This window comes from Myotis daubentonii, chromosome 5, assembly GCF_963259705.1.
Source record: "Myotis daubentonii chromosome 5, mMyoDau2.1, whole genome shotgun sequence".
In the NCBI taxonomy this organism is placed as follows: Eukaryota; Metazoa; Chordata; class Mammalia; order Chiroptera; family Vespertilionidae; genus Myotis; species Myotis daubentonii.
In genome coordinates this window covers 7,889,772-7,902,123 of record NC_081844.1, presented here as the reverse complement: position 1 = coordinate 7,902,123, position 12,352 = coordinate 7,889,772, and the positions used below count along the sequence as shown (strand labels likewise).

General features: G+C 48.7%; 1 protein-coding gene and 1 non-coding gene across 8 annotated transcripts in view; one reads left to right on the top strand and one right to left on the bottom strand.

The window, feature by feature from the left end:
* Positions 1-12,352, top strand: part of ZNF496 (zinc finger protein 496) — a 73,495-nt gene that overhangs the window by 54,791 nt on the left and 6,352 nt on the right. For 5 of the 7 annotated variants that reach the window (XM_059695828.1, XM_059695829.1, XM_059695826.1 and 2 more), the window contains 4 exons: positions 308-440; positions 890-997; positions 2,006-2,119; positions 5,818-9,467. In XM_059695828.1, the coding sequence (XP_059551811.1) occupies positions 308-440; positions 890-997; positions 2,006-2,119; positions 5,818-6,575 (1,113 nt within the window). In that variant the 3' untranslated portion in view covers positions 6,576-9,467. Of the gene's footprint in view, positions 1-307; positions 441-889; positions 998-2,005; positions 2,120-5,817; positions 9,468-12,352 lie in introns of those variants that run through there. The other 2 variants (XM_059695831.1, XM_059695832.1) reach the window with 2 other exon arrangements.
* LOC132236311 (small nucleolar RNA SNORA4) lies at positions 9,341-9,477 on the bottom strand. Its single transcript, XR_009453253.1, has one exon. It is a non-coding gene; the product is annotated as a small nucleolar RNA SNORA4 (small nucleolar RNA).

Here is a 12,352-nt window from a genome sequence, read left to right as displayed (position 1 = left end):
TAAACTCTAGAAATGGCGTGGCATTTGCTGGGCTGAGCCTGTTGGTGTCTCGGCCTTCATTAGCTGCATGGGACTGTGTGCCCTGCCCACAATCTTGGCCACTAGAGAGTCACCATGGTTTGCATTCGGCCAAACCAGATAGGAAGGAGGTGGATCCCAGGCGAGGGCTGGAGAGCAGCTTTCTGCTCTCTCCTGTGCACACTCAGTGGAGGTGTGTGCCCTCAGCCCCAGCTCTTTCCCTTGTTTGCAGCGACCCTTCCCTAGCTTGTCCTTGGACTGAGGCGTCCCTGTTGTTCTGCGGTTTCAGAAACGGGTTTCTCCTTTCGAGGACATGATCTTCTGTTTCTCGGAAGAGGACTGGTCCCTTCTAGACCCTGCCCAGACTGGCTTCTACGGGGAGTTCATCATTGGAGAGGACTGTGGGGTTTCGCTGCCTCCAAGTAAGACGCCCTTCCAACCCTCTCCTGAGACCAGGGAGCTGGGGGCCCACATCTGAATTTGCCGACCACCCTCCATCCCTGACATGAGGTCACCTGCACACAGCGACACTGAGGGCACTTAGGAGAGGCATCCTCACCTGCCACTATCACATGTAAATTAGGCTTACTGGCTGTTTTGCATTCGAAACCAAACATAACAGGTTCCTGTGCCCCCACTTTTCTTCTGTCATTCTGATCCTATGGCCTCTGAAGTTCTGGCTTTCTATCTCATGGGCCAACAGCTGCCCCAAGCCCATAGCTCCCCCACTAGTATGCCCCTCCCCGCCCTCTCTGCTTGCTCAAGCCTTTCAGTTTCTCTGAAGCCCTGTGTCACCCTGTCACTGCCATGGGTTGGCCTGCGTCCCTCCAGTTCACTGAGGAATGTGTGTCCTCCCCTTTTCTGTGAACAGGTGACCCAGCAGCCCAGCAGGACCTCTCCCAGGGTGAGGAGAACGAGCCATGTGTTCCCGAGCTGCAGGACCTCCAGGGCAAGGGTGCTACCCAGGTCTCCTACTTGGGTGAGTATGATTCCACCACTGGGTGGACAGAGTAGGGTGGTAGGTGGTGCTGGCCAGAGGTGGGCCACTCCCTGCCTTCTCTCTGCAGCCCTCTGTAACCCCAGGCTCTGTCTCAGTAGAGCATGTTTTGCCTCCTCCATGACTTTTCCCAGAAAAAATGTAGGTGTATTTTTTTGTGGGTGTGGGATCACACTCATCAACCAGGGACTAGGACACAGTGGGAACATCCTTCTCTGCTATGAACAGCACCTGGGCTCTGCTGGCAAGCCAGCAGCCCGCCCACAGGTGAGGTCACATCCTCCATAGGTTAGGTAGAGAAGGAGCACTAGTGCAGGACCTCCAGGTGTCTCATTCTCTAGTCCTTCCTCCACATGCTGCGAGTGTGAGGAAACCAAGGCACGGGGTGCTGGGGCTTGGCTGACAACAGCACAGCATTGGCAGCAGCACCTCCCAGTCCCCCTATCTGGGCTTTCTGTGTAAGTTGTTAACCATTTGCCATAATGCCTGAGACCCTGCTCCTTCAGGACAAAAGGCTTTGTATGGTTTCAACAGCAGCCCCACTCCTTCCCCTTCAGGACCTAGAGCTGGCACAGTACAGTCAAGTGTGGGTCTTCATTCCCACCTGGACGAGCATGCAGGGCCTCGGGGTGGCCAGCTCCCTGTCCTGTCAGCCCAGCAGGCTCTGTGCAGACTGTGTTTATGCAGGATCTGTAAGGGGTCCTGGGGCCTGTGGAAATCCCACCACAGAAGTGGAAATCACCATGAGGGTGGCAGTCACTTCTTCACAGGCAAGTCGACAGGCAGATCCAGGACTCATGCTTACTCCATATAGCTTCAGAATCTTTTTGCCTGCAAATTAATTTGCTCCACAAACATTGACTGAGTCGCTGCCCAAGAAGGGAGCTCAGAGCTGCCTTTGGATCACAGCCTGGCATCTGTTAAGATGCCTCCCCAGGTAGTGCCACAGCTGCACGACAAATCCACCTTTCTATTTTCTTCTCTGGAAAGACTTTCCAAGTCTCCAGCCATTCCAGGCCGAAGAAAGAGGAAAACAGGATGAGCTACAGGGACCAGAGTCCCAGGCCTGCGAGCAGACGACACTTGCTCAGAGCACCTGCCCAGGTAAAGAGGGCCTGGGAGGGTATGGGGTGTGTGATACATATGTGAGCATATGAGTACATGTGGTATCTGCTATGTGGTGTGTACATGTGCATGTTGTGTGTGTATAGCGTCTGGTATGTTGTGTGTGGAAGTGTGAATGTATATGGTGTGTGCATGCACGTTTGCTGGTGTGGGTGCGGTCAGGGATTGAACTCTCTGAGGTCCTTGCTGACCGACGGCTCCTGTGAGTTGTCAGCTTATTGTGCTGGGTTCCCTTTTGCTAGGGTCTCTCCCAGCTGAGCTCCAGCCCAAGACCCTCCCCTCCTGGCCTTATCCTGGCATGTTGAAGCAGGTGCGCCACAGTGCTACTGGCCATTAGGGGTGTGTTTCTTCCCTGAGCACAAAAGCCAGAGTCCTGGGCAAAGTCTTGGACCTAAAGAGCAGGAGTGTGGCATGCCTGCAAAAGGGACTCTGAGTTTCCTCCACCTGCCTCCTAGGGTCATGTTGGTAAAAGTCCAGAGGCAAAGACTGAAATGTGGCCATCATTTTTTTAAAAATATGTTTTTATTGATCTTTAGAGAAAGAGGAATCTTTTAAGTGAGAGGGATAGAGAGATAGGAACATCAGTAGGCCGCCTCCTACACACCTGATCCTAGGGATCGAACCCACAATCCCAGGCATGTGCCCTGACCAGGAATCAAACCAGTGACCTCTTGGTTTATGGGCTGATGCTCAACCACTGAGCCACACTAGCGGACAGTGTGGCCATCTTTAATGTCCTTGGGGTTAAGGTGTTCTTCCAGACACCAAACCTGAGTCACTGGTTCTTTTTTTATTTTTATTTTTATTTTTATTTTTTTTAAATATATTTTATTGATTTTTTACAGAGAGGAAGGGAGAAAGATAGAGAGTTAGAAACATCGATGAGAGAGAAACATCGATCAGCTGCCTCCTGCACATCTCCTACTGGGGATATGCCCGCAACCCAGGTACATGCCCTTGACCGGAATCGAACCTGGGACCCTTCAGTCCGCAGGCCGACGCTCTATCCACTGAGCCAAACCGATTTCGGCTGGTTCTTTTTTTAAATTCCAGTTGACATACAGTATTATATTAGTCTCTGGTTCATACTCAAACCCACTGTGTGATGAGACTTTCCACAGCTGTGGGGTCTGACTCATGTACAGTCTTTTACCCAAGATGCCTTTTGGAGCAAGAGTTGTCTGGCAAAGAATGTATGCATCCCCTATGTTATAGCAGCACAATTTACAATAGCTAAGATCTGGAAATAGCCCAAGTGCCCATCAGTAGATGAGTGGATAAAAAAGTTGTGGTACATTTATACCATGGAATGCTATGCAGCAGTAAAAAATAAGAATCTTTTACCCTTTGAGACAGCATGGAGGGACCTGGAGAATATCGTGCTAAGTGAAATAAGTTAAGAGAAAGACAAGTATCACATGATCTCACTCATATATGGAATGTAATTAACAAAAGAAACTGATGAACAGAGTGGATCCAGAGACATGGAAGCATGGGACAGAGTGTGGAATGTCAGAGGGAAGGTGGGGGAGAATGGGTAAGTGGGAGGTAATCAACCAAAGATCTTGTATGCATATATGCATAACACAAACAGTAGGGTGCTGAAGACCTGGGGGGGGGGGGGGAATGGGCCAGGTTGGAAAGGGTCAATGGGGGACATAATACTTTCAACAATAAATAATTTAAAAAATAAAAAAAGAATTCTCCAGATGATTCTGGGGTGAAGCCAAGATTCAGAAAAAAAAAAAAAAAAAGAGTTGTCTAGCATTGTGGTAATTCCACCTAGCTCTGTGCAGGGCTCCCTGCTATTTCTGTTCACCCCGTCACGTGTAGACAAAAGGAATTCTACATTTACAACAGATCCAGAAGGAGAATAGACCCTTCCCCAAAACTTTGAGCTCCCTCACTCCTGGTTTTCTCAGGTGCCTGCAACAGGCTGAGAGTGGCCTTGCATAACTGAGGATGGCCCCTCCCCAGGATGAGGGTGGCTATCTCAGTGGGGCTAGATGAATGCTTGTTGCCACATGTGCACTTCCGGCCTTCTCTGGCCTCTGCCTGCCCATAGCAGCCTCATGATATACAGGGTGGGTGCCTGCATATGTATTAAATCATGTGTAATCTTCAACAGTAACCCCAAAAGGCAGTTCTGATTCCTAGCTCTGTTTTACAGAAAAAAATTTAAAAGAGAAAGAAAGTTGCCCAACGTGTCAAGGGAATTGAGCTCAGTCGGGAGATTGGGGATACTGAAGCCTGTGGCCATGCTGTGCGTGGCCTGGGGATGGATGATGGGTGGTTCCCTGTGAGCTGGAGGGATTGAAGAGAAAAGCAGGGAGGCTAGGAAGCCAGAAGTGAAAAACAAAAGACAAAGGCATTATAAAGGATATATTCTGCCGAAACCGGTTTGGCTCAGTGGATAGAGCTTCGGCCTGCAGACTGAAAGGTCCCAGGTTCGATTCCGGTCAAGGGCATGTGCCTGGGTTGCGGGCATATCCCCAGTAGGAGATGTGCAGGAGGCAGCTGATCGATGTTTCTCTCTCATCAATGTTTCTAACTCTCTATCTCTCTCCCTTCCTCTCTGTAAAAAATCAATAAAATATATTTTAAAAAAAAAAAAGGATATATTCTTACAATGTTAGGATGGGGAAGCTTTCTTGTAAGACAAAACCAAAAAGGAGATGAATAAATGTGTTGCATTTTAAAACTGTGAAAAACAAATGTGCCGAAACAATATACATAAAATTTTTAAAAAAAGAAAGAAAAGAAAAATGCGAGGGATTATGTGCAAATAAGATGCAACAGATTTAGACCCATAATTTTGACTTCACAGAAAAGGCAGGCTATGGCTAGGCAATGTGGAGTCAAGCCCGAACCTGGGGCTTGACAGCCCACATTCAGATCCTCAGTCTGACACCCATGGCCTGTCACGGTGCACCCCGGGTCAGCGACTTCTGTTCAGGAGCCCCAGGGGCAGAGTGAAAACATCAAGAGTACCTGTCACGGGGTTCAGTGTTTGTGTCCCCCCACACACCCCCTTCTATACTCATCACTCCCTGATTTTACTGTTTCTCTGGTGTTTGGAGCTCACTGCTGAATCCCACCTCACCTAGCAATAATTCCTAACATTGTGTAAATGGCCCACAGGAGCACTAAGGGTTGTTTATGCCCCGTTTTAGAAATTGCATTTATTTTTTGTCACTTTAGCTGATTTGAGGGGTTGTCGTCCTGTATGCACTGTATTAGTCTTCTAAGGAGGCTCAAACAACAGAAATTGATTTTCTCAAAATGCTGAAGGTCTGAGGTCCAGGTATCAAAAGGGGCTTCTCCTGCAGCAAGTCTCCTTGGCCGGCTGTCTTCTCCCTGAGCTTCCACGTGTCTGTTTCTTAATGTCTTCTTGGAAGGATGCCAGGTGGCTTACAAGCCACTCTAATAATCTCATTTTAACTTGACTCTTGAAAGACCTTAATTCCAAATATAGTCACATCCTGAGGTATTTGGGGTTATGACTTAAGCATAATAGGAATTTTGGGGGGATGCAGTTCTGCCCTTAGCACTCCACCCTCGGATCCCCTAAGTTCATGTCCTCACATTCAAAATACATTCACCCTTTCCCCATAACCCCCAATGTCATACCTATTCCATCAGCCACTCTAAGTGACTTCCACATTGCCTTCCTGCAGCTGGAGATGACCCACCGCCCCCTAAGAACAGCCTGGATGAGGAGGTGACCATCGAGATCGTCCTATCCAGCTCTGGGGATGAAGACTCCCAACTGGGCCCCTACTGCACAAATGAGACACGGAGCCCCTTGGGGAAGCAAAACGGCACCCCCATGCCTCAGCAGAATGGCCTGTCTGTGGGGGGCGAGGTGCACACCTCTGGGAAGTCCTATGTGTGCCCCAACTGCGGCAAGGTCTTCCGCTGGAGGGTCAATTTCATCCGACACCTGCGCAGCCGCAGGGAGCAGGAGAAGCTGCACGAGTGCTCGGTATGTGGGGAGCTGTTCAGTGACAGCGAGGACCTGGACGGGCACCTGGAAGCCCACGAGGCCCGGAAACCTTTCCGGTGCGGCGCCTGCGGGAAGAGCTTCCGCCTCAACTCGCACCTGCTCTGCCACAGGCGGGTCCACCTGCCGCCCACCGGGCCCCTGCCGGTGATTGCGAGCGAGCAGGGGGCGGCAGAGTCCACAGGTGGGGGGCCTGATGCATCGCTGGCTGAGGGCCGGGCCCGGCTGAGCATCCAGTGCTGTGACTGCGGGAAGCTGTTCCAGCGACCGGAACACCTGGCGAGGCACCGCAGCAGTGTGCACGGTAAGGACCGGGCACGGCCCTTTCGGTGCCGGTACTGCGTCAAAAGCTTCCTGCACAACTCCGACCTCCTGCGCCACCAGCGCCTGCATATGAAACGCCGCTCCAAGCAGGCTCTCAACTCTTACTGACTGACGCCAGGCACTCCCGGGACGTACCTGCCCCTGGACAGACCTCACCTTCCCACCCTTCGCTCTCAGGTAGAAATGAGATAGTGATCAACTGAGCATTTCTTTTGTCTCTGCTGTGCCAAAAAGCAGGGAGGGAGGTGCATAACCAGCTTGGACTCGCCCGGTGTTTCTGGGTCAGAGGAGAGCCCTGTCCAGTGCTTCCCAAGCGGTCTAAGGGACTGGACTGCCCCAACTGCAGTGACCATTTGGGGTTTGTCCCTTGCCACCAACTCACTATACTCCCATGCTGCCTTGTCTGAACCCCTGCCCGTATCTTAAGGTTCTAGGGTGACTGTACTTCCCATCTGAGAGCAAGAAGCTGTGGGCGAGAAAAAGGCAGGGAGTGCATGTGGGCAGCAAGGCCAGGCACACCAATCCTGCCATGTCACCAGCTGACCCAAAGAACACCCGCTGTTACCAGGCAGCCCTGTCAGGGTCAGAAGCCTCTGGGGCGCTGTACAGCTGCTTGCGAAGGAGAATTGTGTCATACTTTTATTTGCGAAGGCAGCTGCTTATTAGGGATTTTGAGTTCACTGAGGGCAATGCCCACATTTTATTTGTTGCACACCCTGCTCAAATGTCATTTCTTTGTACCTGAAGGACCCGGTAAATGGTTGTGGGGTAGAAGCAGTTGTCATCATTCGAAAGGCACTTAAGTTCCCCTGCTCGTCCCATTGTGTTCGGGAATGGGGAGCTCAGCCCCAGTGGGGGGTTCTGTTGTCTGGATGAGGGGCAGTGGAAAAAACCTCCTGTGAGGTTGGGCTCTTCATACATAGTAACTTAGTCTGCTGTTCATATTCATTTGCTAGGGCTGCCTTAACAAAATACCAAAAACAGGGTGACTTAGAGCAACAGAAATATATTGCTTCAGTTATAGAGGCTGGAAGTCCAATGTCAAGAGGCCAGTGGGTTGGTTCCCTGTAAGGGAAGGTCTGTTCCACACCTCTCCCCCAGTTGCTGGTGGTGCTGGCAGTCGATGATGTTCCTTGTAGAAATATTAACCCATCTCTGCCTTCATCTTCATGTCGTGTCCCTGTGTACATGTCTGTCTCCAAATTTCCCCTTTTTATGAGGACACCACATTGGATCAGGGCCCCCATGCCTACTCCGGTATATTCCTGTCTTAACTAGTAACATCCACAATGACCATATTCTAAGAAAGGCCACATTCTGATGTATTGGGGTTAGGACATAAATATGAATTTGGGGTGGTGGGGAGACAATTCAATCCACAACAGCAGATAGTCTTGCAATTATCTGGTCATCCCTGATTAACAGATGAGTCAACAGAAGCTGTGGTTGGCTTGCTGTCCGTTCCACTGGAAGCAGCATAGCTTTGAAAGTGCGTGGCCTGGAGTTCTGGATTGGGAGTGACCATTGGCTGTGAAATCTCAAGCAACGAAAACCATGGTCTTACTGTTCCTGGAAGACTGGTAATATCGGCCAGGCTCAATGTCAAGAAAGCACAGGGACTATGGAGTAGCAGTAGCTGATTCAAAGCCACCAGGTGGACATTTTGTGCTATTTGTATATCCATCAGTAGGCAGCCAGGCTCCTTGTCATCTATATTGTCACATGAGATGCCATCAAACCCAATGGAAGAGCCACAGGTTTTATAATTCTGATTACTGTAGACATCCCTGCATCCTGAGGAGCAGTAAATGCAATAAAACTGTTAGGTCATACCCTGAACAAAAAATAAATATTGGGGTTCTTCATTTCTAAATAGTTTGCCTCTTATTGATCTGCCAGGAAAAGGGGGAAAGTGAATCTTTAAGGCTATTGAGGAGGAAATTCCAAATAGAAGCCAGGTTATACATTTGCCCCACCCTCATACACTCTTGCTCAAGGGCTTGTCAGCTGGAAGATGGTTCTCCATCTGCTTCAGACATTAGTCTAATGGAGGAACATTGCCCCATTTACTGTTGTGTCTTACCTGTAAAACCAGATCCTAAATTAAAAAAAACACCAAGGGGATGTGACTGTGTCTTGAGTCCCCACCAAATACTGTGGGGAGCCCCCCACTCACTGACCCAATACACCTAGTACCTACCTAATTGGAAGGTCAATCACTTAGGATTCAGAAGCCCTCCAGGGTAATGTAGCTCAAATCCCGTTCATCCCATTCCAAAGAGGCCAGTGGGGTTACCTGCTCCTCCAGGCACCGGAGAACTGACCACTTACTCCCTCCCTGGGGGATGGGCAGGCAGGTGAGCTACATCTCCACCTTACTATGGAAGTGCAGGCCCACATCTGAGAAGCATCTGCCCTCTCTCTTCCTTGGAACTCTGGACAGTGTTTCCACAAACTCATAAGTACATAATAAAAATTAACTTGCTGAATTAATATTCATGTTAGACTTTCCATGTAGTTTAAAAAGTAATGTGCTGCACAGCTGACGTAGTTGATTGGCCTGACAAGGTAAGCTTGAGGTATAAGGATGAAAATAGTCCTCTGGGTGTCAGACTTCACCTTGTGGCACATTTAAGCCTCAGATAGATGGCCTGCTCACCTGATCTGACCCCCGTCCAAAGTACAGAGGAAGTCACTACACCTGGGGTACTCCTTGTCACACTATAGCTGGTTAACCTGACCTCACCATTGTCCTATATCCTTTCTCCCAACCTCTCCCCCTAGCTGAGTGATGTGACCAGTGGTGAGAAGGTATGAGTCTACGCCTGCCTTGGATATCCGTCTGTCACTTTTTTTTCCCATTTCTTTTTTGTAATGTAGGCCACAAAATAGTAATGGGCTATATGTTTAGTGATATAGTCCACTGTGGAGTGTGGTCTTTATTCTCCCAAAGAGCCTAAGTTAGTAAAGGTTATTAAAAAACCTTCACCCAAAATAAAACTTTTGGTAGTCTGTCACTTTTCTCCCATAAAATGGTTTTCCCTTTCTGCCAGAAGCAGAGTTCAGAGTGTAATGTAGGGGATTTGGTGATAACTTATGTTGCTACATCTTGTCAAAATATGGAGGGGCTGGAACACTTGCCTAGAAAATGTTGCTGGTCAGAAAAGGCACATCTGAGAGTCAGGGTAAGTCTACTCCATCCAAATTAAGCTGGAGCCCCTTTGAATGTGTCTGTGTGCTCTGAGAAGAGACAGGACCTGCCTCCAGCCCACTGAAGGTAAATTCAGAGTGAGATTTCTAGATTTTTAATTTTTTTTTTTTTATTGATTTCAGAGAGTGAGAGAGAAATAGAAACGTCAGTGATGAGAGAGAATCATTGATCGGCTGCCTCCTGCATGCCCCACACTGGGGATTGAGCTAGCATCCCAGCATGTACCCTGACCAGGAATCAAACTCTGACCTCCTGGTTCATAGGTCAACGCTCAACCATTGAGCCACACCATCCAGGCATATTTCTGGATATTTTTAAGTGTTTTCCCAGAAGAAGATTGAGTGAGAAAGAGTATAAACTTGCGGAAATTTTACCAGCACTTTGCATTTTCAGCAAACATTGACCCACCCAGTTGGGGGAGTGGGGGCTGAGGATAGGTAAACCATATTTATCTTGGTCTCCCGTCTGGTTATCCCATTTATCTAAAATAGCTTGGCTTTTAAAAAAATTAGGATGATACTCTGTGGCCATGCTATAAAGGCTTCACTAACCCTCTGTGCTCAAAAAGCCAAAAGTCTGACCAGATGTGCATTCACTAAATTTGCACAGAACTTGGTGCTCCAGCAAAGATGACCACTAAGGCCTAGCTGGTTTGGCTCAGTGGATAGAGTGTCGGCCTGCGGACTGAAGGTCCCAGGTTCGATTCCAATCAAGGCTGGATTCCAATGCCCGGGTTGTGGGCTTGATCTCCAGTGGGGGGTGTGTAGGAGGCAGCTGATCAATGATTCTCATGATTGATGTTTCCATCTCTCCCTCTTCCTTCCTATTTGAAAGCAATAAAAATATATATTTTTTAAAAAGATGGCCACCGGGAGAAACCAAGATGGCAGCATAGGTAAACACCGGAAATTGCTACCTCACACAACAACTTCAAAAATACAACTAAGGCCGAAACCGGTTTGGCTCAGTGGATAGGGCGTTGGCCTGCCGACTGAAAGGTCCCAGGTTCGATTCCGGTCAAGGGCATGTACTTGGGTTGCGGGCGTATCCCCAGTAGGAGATGTGCAGGAGGCAGCTGACCGATGTTTCTAACTCTCTGTCTCTCTCCTTTCCTCTCTGTAAAAAATCAATAAAATATATTTTTTAAAAAAAATACAACTAAAAGACAAAATGGTCATCATCCAGAACTACAGGAAGGCTGGCTGAGTGGAAATTCTAAAACTAGAAGGAAAGAGAAAAGCACACTGAGACTCAGAGGAACTGCCAAAGTAAAGTCCAGAGGTACGGAGGCGCACGCAGCAAGGGCTGGCAACTGAGGACACGGCTGTCTTTTTGAATAGGGAGGGAGTCACAAGCCCTCAACTGCTCTGAACTCCAGTTCCAGGTGAGTCTCTGAGGACCCAGACTCATCAGGGGAGAAACTGGACTGTCTGGCAGCGGGCAGACCTCGGAACTCGAGGGCGGCTTTCTCTCAGAGGTACTTGCAGTGATTACCGGGACACTGAGATGCGGGGCCTCTTAGGGCAGGCCTGAGGATCAGCCATAGCTGCTTGCTCCACCCTGTTGATTCCCTGAGACCCCGCCCCACCCAAGCTGTGCACAGAGGCTTTTGCATATGAAAGGCCTGGCTGGCCCTTTGCAATCTGAAAATTACCTAACAAACTGCAGCTGGGCCAGACAGAACCAGAACTTCCAAGAGAAGGCCCAAGGCCCCACAGCAGCTTTCATTGCTTCACAGTTGGGCCTCATCTGGGCACCTCCAAACCCCAAACAAGGAAGGGGAATCTGCAGATCTCTTCATAGCTCCTGTTGGGTAGCCTCAGGAAGAGGCTAAATTAGCACCTCCTTAGAGATCCAAGAGCCAGTGTACCTAGTGGTCAGAATGGGACCATCCAGATTACAACTCCTCAGATCCATAAGGGACACACTCAGGGGGCAGACTCAGTGAGCACCAAAGCCCCACTGAAGCAAGTCTTGCCCCAGAATGGTGTCTTCAGCACAGAAGTTCTCCCACTGTAGACACAGCTGATTCTCACAGCCAATTGGCCTGGAGGTCAATTCCTCCCAGTGATAGCTACAACAATCAAGGTTTAACTATAACAAGACTATGCACAAAGCCCACAAGAGTGTCCACCTCAGGTAATTGGGGAGGCTGAGCCACTGGGCCCTATAGGACACCTAGCACATAAAGCCACTCTACCAACATAGGGAAGCATAAAAAATGCAGAGACAAAGAAACAGGTCACAAATGACAGAAATGGAGGAAAGCAAACTACTGGATATAGAGTTCAAAACCATGGTTATAAGGTTTTTCAAGAATTTTCTAGAAACCGCCGATAAATTTAGTGAGACCCTGGAGGATATGAAAAAAGACCAACTAGAAATTAAGCATACACTGACTGAAATAAAGAATAATATACTGAGATCCAACAGCAGACAAGAGGATCCCAAGAATCAAGTCAAAGATTTGAACTACAAAGAAGCAAAAAATACCCAACCAGAAAAGAAAAAAGAATCCAAAAATATGAAGATAGTGTAAGGAGCCTCTGGGACAACTTCAAGCACACCAACATCCGAATTATAGGGGTGCCAGAAGAAGAGAGAGAGCTAGATATTGAAAACCTATTTGAAGAAATAATGACAGAAAACTTCCCCTACCTGGTGAAAGAAATAG